This window comes from Buteo buteo, chromosome 26 (genome assembly GCF_964188355.1).
Source record: "Buteo buteo chromosome 26, bButBut1.hap1.1, whole genome shotgun sequence".
NCBI lineage: Eukaryota > Metazoa > Chordata > Aves > Accipitriformes > Accipitridae > Buteo > Buteo buteo.
In genome coordinates, this window is record NC_134196.1 from 9012166 (window position 1) to 9038358 (window position 26193).

At 36.6% G+C, this 26193-nt stretch overlaps 1 protein-coding gene across 2 annotated transcripts in view; it reads right to left on the bottom strand.

Annotated features, from left to right (window-relative positions):
• TMTC2 (transmembrane O-mannosyltransferase targeting cadherins 2) overlaps positions 1-26193 on the bottom strand; it is a 256976-nt gene that overhangs the window by 21104 nt on the left and 209679 nt on the right. For both annotated transcript variants that reach the window (XM_075057986.1, XM_075057985.1), the window contains exons 9-11: positions 24719-24800; positions 10646-10760; positions 3446-3509 (exon numbers count right to left, since the gene is read on the bottom strand). In XM_075057986.1, the coding sequence (XP_074914087.1) occupies positions 3446-3509; positions 10646-10760; positions 24719-24800 (261 nt within the window). The remainder of the gene's footprint in view (positions 1-3445; positions 3510-10645; positions 10761-24718; positions 24801-26193) is intronic.

The following is a 26193-nucleotide window of genomic DNA, read 5'->3' on the forward strand; positions in this document are numbered from 1 at the left end:
CCCCAATACTACAAAAATAAAATCTATCTTTGCTGTCTTAAAAACAATGGCTTGCATGTTTTAGAGAAGCTACATTTCTCCTGTAACTGAATACTATTTTTCTGGGGATGTTTTTAGCCTCTTTAGTCACAACTTTTATAAAAATGGATTAGTTGAATGAGAAAGTGACTCAGACATGAAGGCACATTGGCTGCTCACTGTTGTGCCCCAATCTTGAGACACTGAAATAAAAGAAGGCTTGCTTAGGAGACGAATGCAGGAGTGGAGACTGCTGTCTGGAAAAAACACTGAAATAGCGAACTAAGTAGCTCCGAAAGTTGTCACTCAGATGGCCATTTAAACCGGACCAGGGTGTAGAAAAGCTCAGCAGAGCAGCTTCTGGATCCAAAAGGCTTATACGTTTGGGAGCAGGTGAGGAAGTATTGTTTATGTCGTATTACTTCATTCCAAAAGCAACAGGAGTGATTGAGAAACCGAAGAAAGGGATGCAAAAGGAAAACAAAGCGAGAACGCTGAGAACAAAATCGTCATGAAAGCTCAATGAGCAGATAAATTCGCTAACAATCAGTAAAAGATTGAGTTTGTAGTATTACTAACATATTGCTGCTAAGGATGGTAATTTATAGTAGTGATATTAGAGATATTACACAATATGTAATATTTGTAATGAAATGGATGCAAGAGAGTGGAAATCTGAGCTTTGTTTCAGGCTGCACTAGCTGAAAATCTCTCAGGAGCCAGGGACGGGTTTAATTCTAAAGAATAACTGATAATTTAGTTGTCTCGGTACAGTGAATAAGGAAGGAGTTTGTAACAGAGAAATGGATCTTCAACTTGGGATCTGGAGGAGTGACTGGGGAATCACAGGAGAAAAAAAATCATGCTGAAAAAGAAAGCAGAGTTTACTTGGGATCCTGATCCATAATTCACTAATGTGAACAGGTACCGTCTCAAGCACCAGAAGGGGGAAGGTTCTTGTTAAACAGATGCTCTTAGCACTTAATTGTTCTAGGAACAAGGTTGATCCACTGCACAGAATGAGACTTCAGCGCTACTACAGTATTCTCACCGAGAGGGAATTTGGGAACAGACCTCTTAGCAATTATCATTAAACAGGTGTACAGAAATATACATACAGATATGAGTATATATGTGGAACTGTATGTATGCATGCATCTGTACATTACATCACATTCATACATCTAGTATTTTGAATTTTCTACAAAGAAGAGTTTCTAGATCATTAGCGATCGATACAAAAAAAATAAAATGAAAACCCTTCAGCACTGCATTTTGCTTAAGGATATTTCTTTAGCATCTTGACTCACATAATTTTGCTGATCCTGCATATTCATAAGACAGTGAGAGGATACACAGGCTATACGCAAAATAAGAAATTAAACTGTGGGCATTTTCTAGCTGTGAGGATGGTTCCTACACAGCTCTGGACTGGGCCACTGCAGTGTCTCAGACAGTACCCGGGCACACTCTGAGAAGCTGTTTGGATCAACACTAGAGAGTCATCCTGGGCACGTTTCATTTACCAGTACAGATGTAGCTATGAAGTACACAGGTTTTCACTCATTTGCATTCCCTACTCCTTTGGAAAGATCCGGAGCTTCTGTCTTACCATGTCTGCCTTATATTGCTTACAACCTAGGAAACCTCTTCGAGTGGCTTCTTTTCCTCCCACCCTGAAACTATTATGGTAAATTTGAGAGTTAATAATAAGAAAAAAAGATATGCATGACTACTTCTGTTTTTATTTTCATTTTTGAGAGATTGCCCTTGTACAGTCGTCAGTTGATGCTGGCAGTGAAAATGGATGCAACTTTCCCACTCTGGTTCATTAAAATATTTTTTAAAAGTCACGAACCATATGCATACTATGCTTAGCTAGAAAGTTAAACTTTATCACCTTGAACATAAAAGTGAAATTAAATCTTAAAGAAAGCTGAACAGTAGTACCTATTAGATTTTAACTTAAACTAATCAAAGTTAGAAGAAAGTTGCTATAATAAACTGTTCTGATGATCTTATCCTGCAAAAAAGATACTTTGGTCTTAACATGTAAAGCTTGTCAGCAATACCTAGAAATACTTAACTTTTATAGTACCACTGCCATGAGCTAGAAGCCCTAGTTATTTCCAAGGCTCTCTGAGAAACCTCACACATATAATCATATTCATATATGGTTATATACGAATAAATATATTTCTGAGTTTCTAAGAAACATTTTGAGAGTACAATGAACCACAGAAAAGAGAAGAGGAACTGTACCAACTTCGAAGCAACTGAGGCAGTTCTTTCAACATTAAAGTACCCACTCAGAAAAAAACAGTCTTGCATCTGAAAGCATAAGGAATCACAAAGTCTAAACTGCTACCTCACAAAGTATGAATTAAAGAAATACATACATTTTGGAGAGGTTCTTTTAAGAGATGGTGTGAAAGGGTGTAATTTCATATGAATAAGTTATTTTGGTTTTCTTGGATTATATTTTGTTAGCTTGTTTTGAGTCTTAGCTGGTGGTGCTTTTGATTCTTAAGTCTGAAAACTCTTGTTTTAAGCCTGTATTTTTTTTTTTACTTGGGTTTTTTCTTTTCTTTTCTTTTTTTTTTTTTTTTTTTTACTGAAATTGCTAACTTGTATCCTTAAATTTGACACTAGACACTTCTGTGACAGGAATGTGTTCTATATTTGATTTATTCCATAGACAAAGTATTAGGTATTTAAAATAAATTCTGTTCCATTTATATTCATGAATGTTTTTTCCCCAAAATGTGAAGGTAATTGAAAAGAAATATAACGTTGAGAAAAAATGGTAAAAAGAAAATATTTTATTTCTTTAGTTCCTGATGCAATAAAATTGGAAATGAGATTTTCTTTTTAAAAAGGGTCTGTCACATACTCCTACATATTTCTGCTTCAAGGAATAAGCATTTCTTTCCCAATATACAACAACCTCACAGGTATTTACCTCTGAGGTAATATAATCTTCAAGTCTGTTGAACAATGTATGCCCGAAGTTCATGACAGAGGAAAAGGGATAAATGTGTTATTTAAAATGTCTTAAACAGTGGATCACAGAATAGCCTTTCATTCTCTTTTACTAGTGAAAATAGATGGAATTAGGAGAGCTTTCCAAACTTAACATATTTAAAGGCAGATATATAAATCTAAATCTAGAAATCTTTTCCAGGTATGTTAGCCAAGTGAGACTTGTTGCTAGAACACTTCACTGAGGTAACTTGAAAGTATAGTGATTGGTTTGACAAATGAACAGCTTTATCTGACTACCCAATAATTAACCATTAAAAGAACATATATAACATAGGCTGAGAGATCAAATGCTCCAGCAAGAAGTTTCTCCTCGACACAAAGGGTTCAGCACTGTAGCAAGTTCATCAACTTAAATAATGGACATCATTAAGAAGGTACTTACATTGGGTCTTAATCCTGCTGCCATTTCGTAATACTTCTCAGCTTCTTCGTTGAGACTGGCTTGTCTATCAGGACAGGAAAAAACAATATAGTTACACCTCATTTTCCTTGGGTTAAAAAAGAAACCATACCTAAAGCAGCATAGCTAAAAACAAAATACCGCAACTACTCCCCACTGTTTAAGGATATTACCCTAACAAATGCAAAAAATATGTCAATCTAAAAGATTTTTTTATAGTTCTATAGTATAGTTTTATATGCCCATTATCACAAATCTTGTTTGCGTACCTTATTTTCTTTTTAGTTCTGAAATGGTATTAGTACATACTGGAGAGAAATGCAGAAGGCCAAACACTCATCTAAGGCAAAACCAGAGATGTACCAGTCTTCACCAGAGGAAAACCTGGCTCATTTTTTGTCATTAGCCATATTTTAAAGTATGAAGCTGTAGATTATACAATAATGCAGTTCCTTTCTTTGTGCCCCCCCAAGAACACTATCATTATAGAAAAAAAAAAAAATAATCAGAGAATACAATGATTTCTCAAAAATAGGTTTCCGTGATTCAGGGAATTAATTCAAAAAAGAATGTTCTGATTTCAACATTTACTCACATCAATCTGAGAGGGGATTTAAACTTAGATCTCATATCCCAGGGGAACAAGATGAGTTTCTGGGTACCTGAAGCACTATCAGTTCACCTCTTTTTCTTTTCCTTACTAATATAGATGGCATCTACATTCTCCTAGTAGTTTAATTTCTATTTTTTCTCCCGAGTTTTTAGTTTAATGCCTTCAAATGCAAATGCAATATGTTCCCAAAGAAATCCAAACACATTTTTGTCTCAGCAGGCCCTTTTAATCTCTTCTCTCAAACACCTTTCTTCTCCTTTTGTCTCCACCTTCTTAATTTCCCTTCATCTATTCATTTTGGCTACTGGCCCAATGAATATCAGTTGACCATGTACATGTCACAAGAAAGATGACAAATATGTAAGAACAACCAAGCAGGACTATCAGGTAGGCTACATATCTTCTGCTGAAGTTATTTGCTTTTTTTTTTTTCCTGTGAAGAGTTAGGTCCCTTCATAGAAAGGTTAGGACAGGAGATCTTCAGCATATGAGTATTTGTTATGTGATTACAGATACATTTCTGTGATACAAAATGGGAAAATTAGAAAACAATGATAACACTGAGTAGGGTTGATTGTTGGGTTTTTTTTTTCCTTTTTCTTCTGCTTCCAAGAACAGTTACTAACTAGTTCAAACAGTATCAATCAACTGAGCACTTGTATCTGGAGATTTTACTTTGTTCATTATATGAGCTTTTACATGCTTTGTTATTCAGTGATCAAATTGTGTTCTAATTTTATGTTCCCATCCACCCGAATTTTAAACATTAGCCACATAATACTTGATAGGCAATTAATCCCAATCAACACATTTTGACAGTTACTGGTCTTAGGAGGAGAAAGGGAGGAAGGATAATCCCTTTGAAGTTTCTCACATAATTCACGTGTAAGCTGAAACCACTTCCTGACCAACAATTTGCCAAGTAGAACCTGGTTTATACCTGTTAACTGTTTTAAATTACTTGGCGCATGTATCATCAACTCAGTGGTTGCAGTGGTTAGAAACGATTGAATGTCTAAAAATACTCATTTAACCTGCTTCTGAATCACTCCTGCTGGTGATTAGTAGCACTTGAAATGACTGAAAAAAACCCCCCAAAATCTCACACTTCTGAATTTCAGGATTTACTACAAGGCACGTAAAATGAAACATGTCACAGAGGTTGGGTTTTTTTTTTCTTGTTTGCACAAAACTGTCAGGAAACAGCATTTCTGAAGTTGGTGAAATTCTGTAGGATAAATACGGTGCCTTACTCAGGAGGCAGATACAGACAGTACTTCACCTCCAAAAAGTGTTGTTGGCATGTGAACGTGGAACAGATTAAAATCCTGTCCTCTTTTAGCCTAGTGGAAATACGTGGCTTGCTTTCCTCCCACATGTACATCTTGAAACATGGATCATTAATTCCGAAGTTGAAATCAGTTTGAATTTATAGTTCTCCATTAAAAACAGCTTAAAGAAATGAATGCACACCACACTAATCTGGTCAGGAAAATGCCAGTTCCATTTCGGAGACATTTAGCAACAGTTCCTTTAGTTAAGATACAGCAGAATTCTGGTTCCCATTTTCACTGGAAATCTAAACTAGAAATTCATTATGTTAAGCCCTGGAATGGCTTTCCCTTGAGAAAAATTAAAGGCACAGAGGTAGGAAATTGCACTAACCCTATGCCACTGAGCAGTAAAGGGCTCTGGATCACTGTCAAACAATGGAAGGACACTACTAAATGAAACATAATTCACATTAGAGTAAACCATTAGATAAAGTGTTGATAATAAAACAGAAAGGAAGGAAAGGAAGCAAAGAGAAGTTCGGAAGACAGAGTCCTTTTCATAGTTACGAGATACATTTCAACGTCTACCCTAAATCTTTTCATGAAGACTGACCGTGAAAACATGTCTGATTTCCCCCATTAACACCTAGCATTCAATCTTATTTTAAGCCACAAAAATGTCTCCTCTTTTTATTCTCTTGTATCTCTTGATCTGAGCCTCCAGAGCCACCAGTTCCCTACATTTTGTTCCAGCTGACTGCCAGTGACATCTCAGAAATGTGCTTGACAACACATCGCTCTTAGGTTTTCCTGACACCCAGATACATTCAGCTTGCATTCATTTTGAATCTTTATGTTGATCACTGGAAAAAATACTGCTTTAAGAGACAAACACCACCAATGCTGACTGGTTTAGATACATAAACATGTGAATGGGAAAGGGTTATTTTTAACCTGCCTATTGCTTGGTATAAGGCTTCAGACTGTTGATTTTTTTTTTAAGTGAAATCATGGATGTCAGTCCAGCTATAAAGAAGTTTTCTTCAAGGAGATTCCTATTTTAAAATACTGAGTGTCAGTACTTGGCATTCTTAATGGACCTTTTTGTGTCGCAACAAAAATCATAATTAGATTCCATACATGTAACCCTTCATCTGCATCTTTTGTTTATAAAATTTACATAGATTTATAGTTACAAAATGTACATAGACTATATGTTTAGCCATACCTACATATATATATTTAAGCACATGGACAGTAATTAAAGAATGAATAAAATCTGTTCAGACAAAAACATAGGGTGAACTTGTGCCTAGGAGACCATGCCAGCAACTACACTTTGTGTTCAAACAGTCAGTCTACTTTGGAGAGCCAAAACACTCTCACAGATATGCACTGAAAAACAAAGACCATGTCATCTAGTATTGTTCTAATTTAGACTTCTGTTTTCAAATAGCCAATAAACATGCTATAACTTCATGTAATATGGGTGTTTCCCAGAACAACCCACTTACAGAAGCGTGAAAAAAACAGTTATTTCTACAAAATGTGCTTTTAAGTAAAGCTCTTCTTATGCTTGTTTTCATTTGGAGACAACGTGAAGCTCTTTTCCTGTTTCTAATTAGTACGGCGGTGTCACCACACTGCCATTCCTCATCCTAAAAGTAATCATCCCCTAGATCACAGGAAACCTGTCTCATGGCAGCTCACCTCAGTATGCAACTACAAAGTGAACCTCGGCGCTGTTAATACCTGACTCAGTCACTGAAGCTACAGCCACCATACGGCATTACAAATATACGCTTCACTACATTCCATTAAAATGTATCTAGGTTTGCTGAAAGGCTTCAAAACTGCTATAAGCAAGAGCATAGCAAATACTACGAAAGTAAAACACATGACCAGTAACTGTTTTAAGAAAAACCACCCAAACAGCTACATGACCCTCGAATGAAGCTGTCTGGAAAACAAATTTGTTGAGAAAACAAATTTTACAGGCAGGCGCTATGCAAGTTAAAAGTTACCAGACTGCTGCAGAGAAATTAATTACATTCATCCCACATCTCACCCCTATTACAGATGACTTGATTCATCTGGCATTGCATTATCAGGATCCTACAAAAGTTATCAAGGCAAAAAATTAATAACTATGTGTAATTAGCAACAGGGAGGTCTCTCAATAACACAAACAGAACTAACTCAGCTTTTTTTTTCTTGACTTCAGCTCCAGATTTAGTCACAAAAAGAGGAAGAAAACAGTGTTAAAATACCTGACAGAAGGAGCAGAAGTCTTTCTTGTGACTGCTAAACTGAGAACAGGCTATCTATAAATAAAGCTACTGCATTCGGACACAGTGAACAATTCTGTTGCAAATTTAAAAAAGATAACCCACAGCATTCCAGTTCAAACTTTTCAAAACTGGTTAGTTTTTATTTAGGTTGCATTTTAATTTAAACATTTTTCTCAGAGAGTAAAGGGGTTAAAAAAAGGAAAATATTTTAGCACCAGAGTAGAAAAATTAATTGGACTTGGAGGGAATGTTGTGATAATTTTCCATTCAAAGCAGCTGTAACCCAAATTTGAAAGAATTTGCCTGCAATCCTGAAGAAATTTCTACATGCTTCTGAATCTCATGACACTCCTTAGGCTAATGGTGGGAACAGGAGTATGACAGGAGGGAAAAATGATTCCTTTCTAATTCAACAGTACATCACTGGGTAGAATATTTGGTCTGAAAAAAAATATTAGAATTTTCCAAGTTGCTGTTATTACCTCCCAGTCGTTTTGGACACCTTGCATCACCTGCATTAATATCAATTTCTGTCTCTTAGTCCACAACACATCTTTAAAATTTATCCCTTCTCTCTCACAACAGTCAATTCACTTCCATGCCCTGTGAACTTCTATAATGTATTTCCTACCTCACAGCTGTGCAGTCCATTCAAAATTCTTACTCACTTGCTAGTCAGTTTTTATAGCTCTCTACGGTACCTAAAGAGCAGTTGGTCACCTACATGAAACTATTATATATAGTAATTTCAGCCTTTCATTTATGACTGTCTTTAGCATCCACAGTTTCCAGCTGTGTCATTCTATGCCAGTCTGAGCACTTCCTTCTTTCCTTCCTGCTTTGTATCTTGGTATCTGCTTTCCTCTTATAATCACCTCAGCTCTCCATCATTCTAAATATCCCAAAAATCAGCTGCTTCTGAAGTCCCACAGACTCATGATGGATTTGTAGCTGCTCCGTCCTAGTATAGGATTATACATTCCCCTTGTTCAACAGGTATAATATAAGCAATACATTGAATAAATTGCTAAGTAAAGCAATGAACAAAGGCAGACAACAGAATCATAACCTTTTAGCAAAAATCAGTCAGATCATAACACATGCGGTTTTAAGCAAATACTTGGCAGCACTGAATTTAACTTTGCCACCCCGACTCTTGCTAATCTTCCAGACCACTTCAGACTCCCAGAGCGTATTAGGAAGACATTACAATCTTCCACAAAGAAAGCTGAGTATTTAAGTGAAAAATTAGACCAACTGGGTATCCCAAAGGACCACAGTTGGATTCTAGCTGAACTAAACCACCAGGCTTTTTTTTGTTTGTTTTTAAGGGTTTTGGTTTGGTGGGTTTTCTTTTCTTTTAAAGGTTTTGGTTTTTTGCTTACAGCTAAAATAGAAAATTCAGTTAGCAATCACTGAGCTCAATGCTGGTCAAAAACTCCCCAAAAGTGCCCACTCCCAACCAGATCAAGTAGGGTAACCATGGCTGATGTACAGTACAGCAGCATAGCTCTTACTCTGAGAGGGAAAAAATACTCATATCCCGATGTAAAGACATGTGCCTTCAAGACCTGGGATGCTTCACTCAGTGCTTACAGAGAAAGTAAGAGATTTATTAAACCTATTCCCAAAATAGTATTGATCTACACCACCACATTTTAAAATACTCACAAGCACACCGTTAAACCATCTTCCACAAAATATTCACTGAAACTGGGAGTCTGACACACTCCACACCCTTCTGGATTCAGCTTTTATGCCTAACTTGCTATGCTTCTGTCGGTGAATTTGTTTCATTAATCTAAATGTTTCAAATTACTGAATTCTATCTTGAGAGATACCGTTCAGAAAAAAACAGGAGGAAGAGAAGGCTCTTTAAAATAGCTCATACACCTGTGGCAGGTCAAACTATTATCTACCAGTGAACCATTTGTCTTGGTTTCCTTTCTAATCTACAAGCTGTGAGAGTTATTTCTCAAAGGGTGTTTTGGGTTTTATTTCAAAGTCCTGGTATAGAAACCTTCAATTCTGAAACACAGGTCTGAAACTTGGCTGAAGCTGATTCTACCTTCTCTTTAATACCATTTTCTTTTCCTTTCATTTTGTATTCTAAATGTTAAAAGTATAAACAGCCAAGTGAGATATCTTCATCAGAGAAATAATCTCAATAACTGTTTTGTGCTAATGAAGTATATTTTTTATTTCCTTTTTCATGCATTTTCTAAGCATAGATATAATCTAAATGAAATCAAGTATCCTCATAGCTGTTAAGTGGACAATAGACAATAATTAGATAGTTATCCTAGAATTAAGCATGGAGGATACCTATTACGTTAATGCGAGTTTAATGATAATGTTCAAGCAGAAGCTTAATGTTACTGAATATCCAGGTCTGACAGCTTTAAAAGGAAAAAAAGAAGCCTAAAATTTTATTCTATTCAGATAGGAGAACAGAATTAAATATAAGACTACGTTTTAAATCACAGATTCTGAGAATATCACTAAGTGCTCCTATGAGTCTCAAAGTCATCATTAGCCTAGGAATATTTAGATTTCTAATTATCGTAGTGTTCCCTGCTGATATTAACACAAAATGTGGTATTTTCAATATTGTCTAGTTACATCCAGATCAGAAATATGGTCTATTATTTTCAGTTGCTATGCATCCTAAATTTTTAAAAATCAGGTGAAAGGAAATCCTGCAGAAGGTTCTTCACAAAAGAAACACTTGTTCTTGTATGCACACAAAAAGGATTACCTGCTTGTGAACAACAGAAGTTTTAAAGGTAAGAAATTATGAGATAATGCATAGAAAATTAGAAATAGAAAGCGCTAAATCTTGCAACAGTTTCACTCCAATTCTTTTTATCTTATTAGCAATATTGAATTATTCAAAAGAGTTGCTGGGCTTTAAAAAGAACCCTGTGTAAGCAAAGGCTGTAAAGACTTTTTTCCTCCAAAAGAAGGGACAAAAATCAAGTAAGGCAGCTGTAAAAGCACTAACCTGAGCATATGGGCTGCGTTGAAAACAACATCAAATTCTGTATGATCAAGTTCAGCTGCTTTTTTTGCCATCTCAGCTGCTTCTATCAGACGGGATTCTTCTAGGAGGAACTGACCTGCAATGGAGTACATGAACATGAGCCCACAGCAAACAACTGATGGATAATACTTCAGACAACATAGTCAGGAAAAGCAATTACAAAAAAAACCCCCAAAACCAGATGTCTCAGATTCAATGTTCAGTTATTTGTTGATCTACTCTGTATTTCACTTTCTTTAAAATGTAGTAAATATAGAAAAAAAATTGTAGTAAATATAACAGGTGATAACCAACTGCAATAATTGTAGAACATATTTATGAGTAGTGAGAATGACAGAGTAAAACTCAGCCATCAAGAAACACTACTCCGGTCCCCCAGAAGCCCGCCATTTAAGAACTTGCCCTTCTGCTTATACACTGATCTTCAATTCCTCCAAACAAAATTAAATAAAATAAAATAGCATCTGTAAATGAAATATATTCCTATTTTAAAAGCATATTCAAAATCACATAAGAATATATATACACACACACATGCAAACTTATTTCTTCAGCTTTAGAATTATAAATGATACTTTGCTTAAAATGATTATATGTATACCTTGATGAACTGGTATTTTAACACGTATTTCAGTAACACTAAGAGAATCACGACAGGTAGCTTTTTAGAAGTTTCCTACATAATACTTACCTTTCACATAAAAAAATCAGAAGATGGCTAAAATGAAGTGACTGATTTTTTACAAATGACATTATCATAATCACTAAACCAAGTAAAAACTGAAAGGAATGAACAATTTAGCATTAACAAAACTTTAACGAACGTACAGTAGTTTCAAAACCAAACACGTAACAACTAGTAGAACTCTATAAAAATGAGTTTTCCTTTGAAGAAGAGGAAAAAAAAAAATTTGGAAGGTACTCAAACCACCTTATTTCTGCTCCTTTTAATGAATTTTTCACACCTAATTTGTAAAATGTGTTATTTTTGGATCAAGGACTTTTCAAAGGGTTTCAGCTGTCTAGACTGTGTCTACGTAACTTTGTATTTGGAAAAGCTATCTTAAAGTATGGTGATTATACATTCCAGCATCCCATCCTTCCTTTTTTATCTTACTTTGTAAAGTGAGATCACTCAACCAAAAGTCCACCAACCCATCACTGGCCACAAGCCTCTTCAGGAACAATATGCCAAGAGCAAATTATTTCCTCTCATGGCAAAGGATTTTCTTTTTTTCTTGCCTCCTCTCCTCATACATTACCCGTTACTTACATGCTTGCTATACACTTATGAAGAAAATCCACTTAACCAGAGCTAGCGAGGTCTGTAGGGGCACAGTGAATCCAGCGATGCTTTGGTACAATGAACATGTTCACAGAAGGAATTATCTCAATACAAAAAGTGATGAAAGACAGCTTTTCCTAGCTTTTTGCTTTCTCTGTGGATACATTTCAACTTAGCAAGAGATGGAAGATTATTTACTCAGACAGTCATCTATATCTTAGTTATTCAGCTCTGCAAAAATCTTGTAAAAACATTCAGGTGCCTTTCTGCATTCATAGCATAAGGTTTGCTTGCTTAGTTACATCCATACTCTAATATGTGCCATCCTTTCATGCATTATGATGCTTTGTGTTCATCGTGTCCAGAAGCAGATGATTTCCAAAATAAGCTTTCTCACACAGAACAATAAGTAAATAAATAAATAAAAAGAGAGAAAAGCCTAAAAAGAAAACATAGTTTGAGAACAGTTTGGATTACAAGAAATTAATTTATCTTCAGAATTAGAAACCACTGCTTGAGCCATTAATGGAAGTCTCTTATGACAGGGAAAAAAGATAAATATTGACAAAAGCTACAAGTTTGCTTTTTTTTGGTCTTTTTTTCTTTTGGGTACCATATCAGAGTATGCCTTATATATAGCAGGACAAACTCAGATATGAATCCGAAAATTCTCAGACAAGTAAATCTACCAACTACAGCAGGCAGTTCATATCTCTTGATTTACGCTGAATTCCTATTTTCTTTAAAGAAAAATCTTTGAAACAAGCTTGACCACCTAGTATTCCAATTCCCTTCCAACAAATGAACTAAACCAGTATCCCTAATCTTTAGGTCTGTGCTGAAGCAAACCAGCCCTAAACTGTTAATATTAAGGTTCTTTTGCTAACGAAAGCACTGGATTAGCAGAATGAGACACTAGTAACTGGATGTACTATTGATACATCCAGCCAGGGGGAAGAAAGAGCACATAACCTTTTAGATTTCAAGACACAGTGACCATTCAAGATCATTCTAAAAAAAAATTATACAATTAATTTAGGAAAAATATTTTGCAGCTTAGAACTTAAAAATAATGTCAACTGGTTGTTAAGCTAATTAGTTCCATAGGAGAAAAACTCTCTCATTGTATTCAATAAAAATTACTCAAGGTTTTTTAGAGACAGGTCTTTAGAAACATCTAGTTTTCTGTATGAAACATTTAACACTGTAGCTCAACAGAGACGTTATGTATATTTATAACCACCCCTAATGTAATCAAATGTAACTGATACATTCTACTTCACGTGACATAATCAACAAATTTCTTGACTTTAGATTCATTTCATTAAACAGTAAAATACTTGCACTTCATCCATGTAATTTCTAAAAATATAACATTATTGGAAACCATTTCAAACCAATACCAGTGGTTTACTGGTGCTCTTAAGCAACACACTAGGTTAATTCTTAGCTCTTTAAGAGGTCCATGAGATCAACATATACTGAAGATATTATAAAATTTGTACATGCTTTAGATTTCTACAAGAAGTCTAATTTAGAACAGGACAACATTATATACATTTACTGAAAAGCAAGTGCACTGCTAGATGCTCTAGTTAAAAGCTCATTTTTATTAATTGTTTTTCTAGGACTTTGGCTGCATGCGTTCCATTAGTCTACATGGACACATCAAAAATGTCAGCAACAACTCTAAACTAATGTTTTAAATTGTTAAAACCAGAATTCGCTCTCCATTTACTACTAGGTCTCTAAAAAGTGTCTCTATAATAGGATTATTATTTTATATAACATATTAAAGGATTACCTTTATTACAGGACTACCAAAGGTAACTAAACCCAATTGCAAGCACTGCATGGCACCAACCAAGTACGAGTAAAACTATTAGTTCTTTAGAAAAGAAAATTCTAGGACTGTGCATTACCATAAACAAGTCTCTCCCCTGTCCGGGAGGTGGTAGTAAGAGTGTTAATAACTCAGGCTGAGTGGGTAGGTAGCAGAAGATGCATAGCACCCTCCTAAAACCAAGTGTAGCATCCTTTACACCCAAACCCTTACAGAATACTGACTGCAAACAGGAGAGGGGAACACCCCACAACTGCCTTACTCATTGCCTAAATAGAGGTGATTTAATCAGAGGCTGCTGATTAAGCATTTCCTTAATTGGACGGACTATAAATATAGTTGACAGCTACCTTCTCAATCTAGTGGAAAAGTCAATACCTGAGCGTACAGGTGTGTGGTGGGTTGTCCCCTGCCAGCACCCACGCACTCACGCAGCCGCTCACTCCCCCCCACCCAGCAGGGTGAGGGCAGAAAGTAGGAAGAACAAAAGGAAGAAAACTTGTGGGTCAAGACAGCTTAATAGATGAAGAAAAGAAGAACACTCCCCCCACCACCCCCAAAACCCAGTGAAATGAAGGAAATCACTCACCACTTCTCACACGCAGACTGACGCCCAGCCAGCCTCCAAACAAAGGCCACCTCAGAAGCCAAAACCCCTCTCCTTCCTCTACCCCAGTTTTTATTGCTGACCATGACGCTATACGGGCTGGCATATCCCATGGCCAGCTCGGGTCAGCTGTCCAAGCTCTGTCCCCTCCCCAGCCCCAGCCCACTCACTGAGGGGGCAGAGTGGGAAAAAGAGAAAGCCTTGACACTGTTCAAGCACCGTTCAGCAACGGCCAAAACACTGGTGTGTTATCAGGGTGGTTTTAGCCACAAATCCCAAACACTGCATCATCCAGGCTGCTATGAAGAAAGTTAACTCTATCCCAGCCAGAGCCAGTACTAGGTGGAAACTTTCAGTTGAGAATTGATTTGCCAAGTTCTCCTAAAAGGCAGACTGATTTTATTCACACATCTAAATTTAATTTAAAAGCACCTAAGTAAAGATATCCCATTTTGAAAACATTAGCCGCCATTCCTTTTAATATGATAGACTAAATTCATACAAGAATGAAGTGGATTGGCAGTTTACTGCTGCACTTTCTTCATTAAAAAACAGAATTCTGAACTATTCCTGTCAAAGCCATAAAGATGTGTTTTCCCAAGAGAAGAGCACTAGCAGGGCAGAGTATATTGGCAAGGTGTTGAAGGTGGATCGGAAGGTCTGATCCACGAGCCCCTGGATCCAGGAACCACTTGTGTGGGTCTAAATTTACATGCAGGATTTTCTCCTCTGACAGGTAGCTGGCAAACCACATGATTTATGAGACACTGCCCAATATCACATATAGAGCTTTCTTATTGCAGGTGTCACGACTCCAACTCTTGCCAACTACATAAATTATAGTACCCTGATTGTTTTTTGGAATCAGAACCAACCAGCTTTTGAGAAAAATGCCTTCTAGAAGCTCTGAATCCCAGATTTTCCTTCTTCGAGGAAAGCATATTTCTCATTACCGTTCTTCTAAAATGGGAGTGGGAAATCCACAGTCCAGGTTCAGGTGTGACCTTCAACATCACTGTTCTTTGCCTGGAACAACGTTACTTTTTTTAATAGAATCTTACACCTTTCTTGCTAGAGAGCGCAGAGCTGAGTGTAAATGTGTAGCCAAGAGTTTTTAAAGACTTATGGCAGCAGAGAACTGATTTGATACTTCCTTATCCTCTTAGTCATTTTTCCCTAAACTAAGATACCTAAGCATCAGAAATAGCATAAAAGCTGACACATTCTGTACCTACAGCCTTGTTCAAACTTACTTTTTCTTGCAAATCGTCAACAGTGGTTTTGAGTCTATATTTGACCAAAAATGTTGGAGGCAATATATGCAATCTACTGAAAAGTAAGATAAAAGTGTATACCTAATTTAAACAACAACAAAAATTTTCCAGTTCCTAGGAATTGAAAAAAACAACTTATTTTCATCTTCTGTCAAAATTTTAAACAAATATTCATCTAGAGATGAAAGCACACAGCTCTCTATCCTGTATAATTTTCTCTCCAATATGATCACAAACATTTGTAAAGCATTTTGTTAAGACATGTGCCAACACCAGTTTAAAAGCCATACATCTGAATTGGTAGTTCTGCTGCTTTATTGTAATATGAAAAGTATTAATTGGCTGGGATATGCCTGTGTGTAACAACCTTTTATGTTCAGAGCACAAAGGTATTAGTGCCTTCCTCTAGAATGGGCTCAACTATTCCCTACAGGCACTGTGAGCTTTTATTTTACTAGATAGAAGTGCAAGTTGCACCAATCTTTCTTTAATTGAGATGTCCTCTCGCTTTTGCTCACTGGCAAACATTCAAAGGTACTTTGTACCAGAACAGAGGAGGTTTCTGAAATAGCTGATCTTTCTACTGCTGCTTTTGAAAAGAACCATACTGAATATTCTTGGAGTGCTGTTGGTTCTGCACTTACTCAAACATCAATGACTTACGCTTGTGTCCCGGTATCTTTAGTAATCCAAGCAAAACTGAATAAACTACCTTCTGAATAAGAAGGAAAAAAATTTCTAATCCCACCATAATAGGGAATAGTTAGCATTTGCTTCTTTTAATATACATTTGTCACCAAGTCTTCTGCATCTTATCCTCTTCAAAAGAGTTTTCTCCTTTCATGGCAGCAACTTAAACAACTATATTAACATGAAAAGTGGCTAATACCAAGACCATAGACTCAACTGTCAAATCTGCTTATAATGAACTTCACTAGAAGTTCTTTCAGCACATTCAACATCGAGGATTTGAAGCTGAATATTTGTTGGTGCTTTCAAAGCATTTCAAGTTTCAACAGAAACCAGAATAGGAATCAGGTTCTGACTGACCCAATGCATTGTGTCGTGTCTTTGAAGCACACAGTAAGGCTACAAGATCATGTCTTGAGAACGGAACTACGTTCTCACCGGCATGAGCAGAACCACCACTGAAGTCATCATCAACTTCAACTCTGCTGTAGCAATGCAGAGCAAAAGAGCAGACGAACCCAGAGATTTCTGAATGGAATCTTTCAATAGCATTCTGTGGAAGAAGTGAGAGGAGAGACTTTGCCTTGGAGTTGATTTCCAAAGCTTTTCAGGTGATGAATCAATGTTGCAAGATGCCAAGTCAACAGACATGACCTAATGTAACTGTTTCCTTTAAGAGTTTCAAAACAGATTCATTGGCTGTGAACGAGCAGTTCCCAGAGCAAGGGAATGTTTGCTTAAAGAGCCTGCTTTGCAGGCCTGTTTAGACAATTTCTTGCTGAATGTGTGGGATGTGACAGGGGAAGCAAAGAGAACTTATACCAGGATCACCTAGATGGTAGCAGCATTTCAGTTTGTTTTGCTGCTCCTTGTATCCCATTCCATCTTCATCTAAAGCTGTTCTCTGGCTTTCTTGCTGGAAGGGCTTTTGGGGAGGTTTATCCCCTCAGATGGTTCCCATGGAGAAAATAATTCCACGCAAATAAAATATACAGAAAGCCTACGCAAGTCAGTGGGTGCTGCAATATCAATATATGCACTGGCTTAGAAAAATCTTTTTTATTAGCCTTTTTCTTTGTCTGAAAAACTTATCTGTTGCAGTTGTGTTAAATATACCATTGGATGTCATCCAGAGCACAACCAGAGATAAGAGAGAAAAAATTAAATTGCAAGCCTATGGGACTTGATGACTGAACTTGCGACCACATCTGGATCACTGGAAGCTCTCACTAAACCAAAAGATTAATAATGAAAACATATAATACAGAGGACCTCATGTTTTACAAATACTAAGGAAGATTCTGGACCCTATGTCATTCCCCAGACACCTGGTGATGTATAAGGTTTGGAAAAGTAAAATTTGGATGGGAAAGAACTATGCAGTTGCATTTTTGTAGCAACTCCATGCTATGTCTTCAAAAATCCTCAGAATGAGATGGCATTCATAGATCAAAACACATGATCATTAACAAAGAAGTCACTGGGGCTCTTCATGCCACAGGCTCTTTCAGTTTCTGCAGAAACCCCAAATTATGGCAACATGAAAGAAGCATAAAGCCACATTTCTAGCCCTGTCTCTGATCTGCAATTTCTATACCGCATCTCTCGAACAGTCTAGTATATTGTGCTGAGGAAGCAGAGTCAACCATGTATTAGGGATGTCAGAATGATTAGATTTAAGGATAAACTCAAGGGAAGAGCCAGAAACATAGAAGTTCCACAGCGTTTAGGGTCAGTGACCTAGCTTGTTTGGAAATACTCCACTGCATTCCACTTAAGTGATCGGTTCTAAAGGGAGTTTGGAATAAATAGTTACTATAGTGGTTTGTAATAATCTTCTTTTAATGTTGTGTGATAGCAGCAGCCCAGAGAGCAACAAAAAGGACTTGACAATTTATGTACGTATGCCTTTGTACTCTCATCGTTCGCAGCTGCCAAGAAAACCACAAACAAGACTTCAGATTGGTATATTCTCCTGAATAGCTCAGTTTCTGGTATATTCTTGTTCGGTTTCATTTTGGAAGTAAGAAATACGGCCTGTGTTAATAGTAGCTGAAGGTTTTTTTTAAATCAAAGTTATTGGAGAGAGTTCTGGGAGCAGAAAGGTTGGAAGCTTAATGAAGTCTTTCTGCGAGTCAGTTATATCTCTCTTCCTGTTTTGGGTCTAGGAATCCTGTCTTCCTAGGATTACAATCTTTGATATTGGAGGAGGAGGTATAAGCCATAGTCCAAAGTCAGGATCTTAATTTGATGGCACTGTATGCTCAAGACAGAGAGACCCTTCCTCCAAAGACTGCATATGTTCTGTGAACATGTGTTATTTGAGTATAATAAACTCGTTTTATAGCTTCCCTACAAAATCATATATATTTAATGTCAGGATTTCCAAAAGAATTAAAATGGCAAGAACCCTTTCATTTGCTGAAAGGTTCATGAGTGCATATTGGGACAGCTGGCAAAGTGACTTAGTGATGGACATACTATATCTGGTTGGCTTTGACCCCATCACATCAAGGAATTTAATTCTTCAATACATAGTCAGCATGTAGCATCTGATGGTCCCAGTGGAGCAGATCCATGCACTCTGTTTTATTTATCATGCAGCATATACTGCATTTAGCTAACCTGTCAGTCAGAAATGGACAATTCATTCACTGGAATTATGGACTGTGAAGTAAGTTTTATCCATTTCATTGACAAAGATAAAAACTGACCTTCCTATGGACTAGGGTGACATTTCTTCCATCAGCATAAAAGTCTCTTGAAGAAATGAGTAAGACTTCATTACTAGGTCATGGTTGATATTTCTCTTTCTTATAAATACAACTCTGACATTTTATTTTTCATTATTACACTGTTTTCTTCATAAGATCTTTTCCTTAAATATATGGGAGAAGAATGAAGCTTTCCTAGGCTGGTCTTCAGGCAATGAAGAACAAAGACACAAAGCTCCAGCACTGTGAACAGTGTCACTACACAGAAATACATCACATCTAAGAAGAAACTGAATGCACATCTGTAAACATATGTAAATTCTCACACTCACTAACACATGCAAATGCATGACTTAAAGACTGAAAAAAAAGGTGCTTGAAAATCCACTCCTATCATATTTCAATGAAATTTATTTTGAACATTAAACTACAGCAGTTCCAATCCATTTTCAGGTTGGGACTTAGGAGTGGTAAAGCAGTCATCCTTGGAGGCAAGACGGATATAAAGTGCTCACAGACTCAGGTGGAAATTTAGGCATCAGAGGGCTAAAAGTCCTGTGCTGAAACAATGTTTAGAAAGACTTAGGATGAAAGTGAAAAAACCATAAAACCAGCAATTAACAAGTTAAACTTGTGTAAAAAATCCAGATAATATGAGAAAAATCTATAAAAACAACTCCTAAATTATCACAAATTCAGAAGTGAAAGATAATGCAAAAAAAAAAAAGTTAATGTTTGGGACCATGTTAATCTGTTCTTCCTTCAATGACAGCATTGCTAATATGCTTCAGTTTTACCTAATCTGACAGCGTGTTTTTCATTTTGTTTTATATGTGTAACTGGGAAGACACTGAAAAAGGCAGATGATCAATGTGAATTGCCTAATTAAGTGAATGCATAATTAATCTAATGAGAATAATCCATTTTTATAATGAAAAAGGAATCATTAAACAATTTAGAGTTATTAGAAACAATGTATTATTCAAAGGAAACTACTTTAAAAGGAGGTCTCAATGGTGATTAATAAAACAGAGTTAATTTGAACATCCTGTTGGGTTCTAGACTTCCCCATTCCAATTAAGCTGTTACAAATGTAAGGGAGGAGGGACCTCTGCACATACATTTATCTTGAGACCTCACTCCTCCTTTCTCTCTCTTTTTTTTTCTCACTCCATTTTCATTATGTTGGAGAGAGGTCACTATATGCACTTGAAGAGGCATGGTAGCAAAACCTATTTTAAGCAAACACATAAAATGAAACCTGCTTTATTGGTGGGTTTTTGTTTTTGCTTTTAAACAGCAAATTATAAAGGAAATAAGACAGTTTTGGAGATAAAACGTTTGCATGACTTAAATTTCACTGTAGATTTATGGGTTGGTTGGCTGGTTGGTTTGCTTGTTTGTTTAAGTGAATCTAGTGCAGAAAGCCTTCAACAAGCTCCTCAACTACACTGCATCCTACTAGCCATCTCAATGAAAAGATACTGAAGAGTTTATTTTTGTTTCTTTTCAAGCAGAAGAGCATTTAAGTATTTCACTGTTTGAAATTCATCTCATCTCTGTGCACTGACAAATTTTATACAAAATCTTTCTTCAACTTCTCCTGAGATAGGCTCACCGCAGACAGAAATAGGAGATCTTTACTTCCTTTGTGGGTGGTCAACACTCTATCCAAACCGAAATAATCTCTGGGCCATAATGGCACTGGTCTGACCTGGCTGAACATTCCTATGTTTGGCACATTTGTTAACAAATTTGACTTACTGACTCTTTAGATTCCAACATGTTCTTAAAATATTTATACAAAAATTCCTTTGGACTTGATTAGTTCATAGGTATCTCTCTGTGGTTTCTCAGACTGACACTGGGATTCATCCCATCCGACCATAGGCATTTAATCAAAGCAACTAGGTTAGAAAGAGTCCCCTCTATGGTCAATGGAGATCATTTCAATTACATCATCAATCTGTGATGACAGAAGTCACCAAGGTCTTGCAGGATCCAAAATGGCATACTTGAATTAAATGTTCAAAGTAAAGTGGGATACATGAAAGCCCACGTATAGGCTGATAGATACGATGTGGGCAAGATATTTATTTTGAAGAAAACCTTCCCAGAGAAAACAAAGAAGGAAATTAAAAAATAAATAAGCATTTATTAGGTTCAACTTGGTTTAATCAAAACTGTTCACTTTAAGTCTTCTTTAAAAAATGTGTATTAAAAATATCCAATTAAAAGCCTCAAACTTTATAGGAGCATTTAAATCCAGTATCTGAGATAATCTCCAGTGTTTTGGTTTAAAAACTTGCAGGTTGTGCCAAAACCAATATTTTCATTGCCAGAGAATTAAAAAGAATTTTGAAATTGTACTGGTGCTTCTGCACTCGTTCTGCCACCATTTTTTTCTTCTTCCTGATTCATGTGCATTTTCCCTCTTTCATCTGTTAGGTGTTTCTGGTGGCGTACAGTGTACCTGAGTATACCCATCTACCTAGATGTACCTAGATCACCCATCAAGACTCACATATTCACAAGACAACGGTTTTGCACAAAGTTCAGATGTTCAGATAACTGGCATATGAGAAAGGAAAAAGAAGGAGAAAAGGGGAAAAGAATTTATACCTCTTCAGCTTTTCCACTAGTTCTCCCTTCAGACATCTCCAAACATAATGGCTTTGAGAAACACTGCTTTAAACCTAAATCCACTGAAATCCAAAGCCAGTAAATTACCTATACAAAACTAATTATAACACTACCTCAATCAGAGAAACGTGCTGTGGTGGTATTATCCAAGGAGCAACCATGAAACTGTTCACCTCTCTCTGAATTTTCATGTGATCAAAAAAGCTGAGTCCAGCACCAAATCATATCTAAGAATAGCTTTGGCTTAAGTCTTGAATTAAAGCACATTTGTATTATAATGTAAGCCTCTTAAAAGACACAGTATATTGACAGTTTTTCCTGATAGCTCCAAAAAAAGTCCAAAAGGTTACAAGTCAAAAAGAACATCTGCACAACCTGGGAGCACAAATTATAAGTGTGTGCATCCACGTGCACTTGGAAGAAAATCTTCAGTCCATTTATTCCGGCTACTCCATCAACACACTGTTGTGTCCCAACTGACCACTCTTTTCATTTGGCTGTTCCGTGAGGTATGTGGTTTTTTAGGGCTGATGCCAACTATTTTATTCTCTGTTCCAACATCTTCATGCTGAGCAGAAAAGTAATCTCTGAGATTTACATGCAAAATACGGATGTATTTCCCCATAGTATAACACTTGGCATATAGGATATAGACTGTACCTGTGACAAGGTGCTAAAACAAATTAATGAGATGTAGAGATAAAGCTTAAAGTGTTCACTAGGGACTCCTGTGTAATACTTGGAATGTTCCTGGTGACATACACTATAGAATCCTGATCAATACAAGAAATAGGTGGAAGGGAAAAGGGGAAGAAAGGAAGAAAGGAAGAAAGGAAGAAAGGAAGAAAGGAAGAAAGGAAGAAAGGAAGAAAGGAAGAAAGGAAGAAAGGAAGAAAGGAAGAAAGGAAGAAAGGAAGAAAGGAAGAAAGGAAGAAAAGGGAAAAGGGAAAGAAAGCAAGGATAATTTATTTCCAATTTTACAAAGTCCTGTGCCTGAAGTGACAAGCTTTTGAGATCACCTGTACAACACAGACATATAAGCCAAAGAGAAGTAAACCATATCTTTCTCATAGCTACTTTGATATAAACATGGAGTAATATCACTGAATTTTGTGAGGTCATCAGAAGTTATACAATCAAAAGAAAAGCTTTCACCTGCATTCAGCAGAGCTCTCTGCATATAATACTCCAGGACAGAGACCTAGTGACTGGCATAGAGAACCTTGTGTCTACAGCCCTTCAGCATCACATTTTACTACGCTGGTATTCCAAACACTGACTAAATTTTGCCTCTCACTCCTAATCTGCTGAGCAGGATCTCACTTCTGTTGCAATAATGGCCTCTGCACAAGGACACAGAAACCACTTCTTGAACCTGTGACACAAAAAAGGCAAGATTTGCTAAAGTTTTTAGGGAATAATGTTAATTAAGAACCAATGCACCATTTTAGTATTGTAGTCTGGTAATGAAGAAGCAAATACATCAGAGATGAATGATGATTTGAATAGCCTTGCTTTTAGTTTATAGGGCACTTGAAAATGACACAGAGGGAATGAATATTGCAAAAAAAGACAGGCAAGTTGATGAAGTAATGAGAAAGAAAAAAAGTTTAGACCGGTAATAAAATATACACAATCATAACTTCAATTGCTGGGATGGATTGTTGAGACCTACCTTTGAATTTGTATGCAAATAAGATTTCCTAATAACTCAGGATAGATTTCTTAATAACAAAGGCTAGAAGGAGCTTGAATAGGATTTCAAGAAACAATCTGCTGCAACTTTTCTTCATTATCTTGAGATATCAACTATACTTATATCCAACTGAAATAATGGAACTTATGTGCACAGATACGCCTATCAGATTTACCTGTACAAGCACAAATGAAAGACACTAACTGTATGATCCATAATGCAAAATAATGCAACACTGGGCTACATTTCTTTAAATACCAAGACATGTTCTAAGTAATAATGTATGCATCGATTCCAGGAATCTAACACACAGAATTTTACACCGTATAGGACCAAACAGAAATACAATGTGTGAGAAATTCAGGCAAAGATCTCACAAAGTAAAAACATGGTTATTATGTGAGATTAATTTTCCCTTTTGGCCACTCATTTTCATTTATTTTACATTTACCAGTTAGACTCAAAAGAGGAAATTAAAACAATATACAAAGATATATATAGTATGCTTGTGGTTCCCTACCTTCTTCCTTAAGATGAAATTTATTACTTCTCTCTATGTTTTCCAATAGGGCCTACATAGCTTGCTTTTTTAGATTTGTCTATTATCAGCTTTAAAATGCAGTAAGAATTAGTCCATAAAGTTAAATATTTTTGGTTCCTTGGGACTAATCACATCTGGAAATATTTTTTGCACATCTAGCAAAAACAATCCAAAGTTATAAAGATACCTTCAAATTAACTGTGTGCTTTATGCACATGCATGGCTTAGTATGACAAAGATACAGCCAACTTGTCAAAATCTTTTGTAATACTTATCCATTTCAAGCCATGAAGATGCTGGGAAGGAGGTAGATGTAAGGCCCATAAGTCTTCAACAAAAAGCAGACACTTCGATATATAGAGCTCATGCACACTGAAGTATAACTTCTAGTTGCCCACCCACCGGGAGCCAGCGAAGTTAGGCCAAAACTGTTAATAATAATATTCCAGGCCATGAAACTTTGACATATGGCAATAGTCACCTTTTTTTTTCTTTCCCAGAGAGGCAGAAATACTAAAATTCCTCTCACAGGAGGAAAGCTATGCAAAACATGAAAATCTTCACCTCTCCCTCTGCAGTGATTAACAAATTGAAATGGAGATGAAGTTATACATGGTAGATTAGTTTCTTTCCCTTTAAAGAAGATATTTTGCCAGTAGCACTTTTCAAATCCTTAATCACTCAGAGAGATTAACAGCAAGCCTGGAATATGTGTGGAAACCCTATCTATCTGAAACGTACCATAATGCATGTAGCAGTTTCCTTTGGTAGGATCCAGCTGAATAGCCTTCACGAAGTACTTTTCTGCCTCACTCTTGCGTCCCTTAAAAAAAAAAAAAAAAAGAGGGAGGGGGGAAATTATTTTAACAGTGTATCACCATGGAGCGATCATGTACAGTTACAATTTCCAAATTCCAGGCGCTAGAGACAAACAACTACTATTATCACTAGACTTAACCTAAGTAAATATGAATATTTAAGTGTTGCATTAAGTTTTGTGGTCAGCTACTTTATGCTGCAGATCCCCAGACTGAGGAAGAAGTGTGTCCAACACCATCAATGTCCAAGAAGTAAGGAAGTGATAGAAATGTATTGCAAAAAAATATTGTAAAGGGCTTTGGGTGAATATCAAGCTCCATGTTATTCTTCTGGACAGGCATCAGGACGAGCATTACACAGACCCAAGCTAAGATCAGAAGGGAAGGTAGGAAGGAGCTTTAGTCATGCTCTTAAAGAGGGGGGAGAGGGGAAAGGAAAAAACATGTTTTGGTTCTATGAAATAACAGAATCATAGAATATCTCAAATTGGAAGGGACCCATAAGGTTCCTTCAACCCAACTGCCTGCTCCTCGCAGGACTACCCGAAACTAAACCATATGACTAAGAGCATCATCCAGATGCTCCTTGAACTCTGACAGGCTTGGTGCCATGACCACTTCCCCGAGGAGACTGTTCCAGCAACCGACCACCCTCTCAGTGAAGAACCTTCTCCTAATGTCCAGTGTGAACTTCCCCTGATGCAGCTTCATTCCATTCCCTCGTGTCCTAAATAACGTTATATACACAGCCAACAGCAAAGTCACCACAAAGGTATATAAATAGAAAATATTTTGGATTTTAACATGGGGAATAAAATAATAGAAAATATTTCTGATTTTAATATGGGAAGTAAGATGTCATCAAAAATCAGTGCTGTCAACCATAACACATAACTGAAATAGAAAAGGTAATTTTTGAAGACAATGGTCAACAGTATGACAAAACAGTCAGAAAAAACCAAAACAACAGAAATGACAATAAAAAGAACATGTTTTAAACCACAGGTTTTCTTATCACTGAAATAACCAAGCCACTGAAGTTGCGTTATGGTAGACAAGTGCCAGAGCAGATCCATTAGTGGTCATTACTTTTTTTGTGAAGAAAACAGTGATATTGGATTAGCCTAGTCTGGTACTCAAACACAAATCACCATCAGCTATTCAGTAAGGTACCTGTGACCTGTTTATCCCTATCCCCATGAAATGAGTTGCTGCGGTTTGTATTATAAAATATAAGGCCTCCAGAATAAAGAACAGTTAAGCTTAACCACTGTGGAAGAAAGGCATTGTGGTCTGCACCTCTCAAGGTTGCCTTGAGTGTTATTTCACAGATATAAGCATATAGGCTTTCTCAAGTTTTGTGGTCTGGAAACAGACATTGCATACATCCTGCACTAT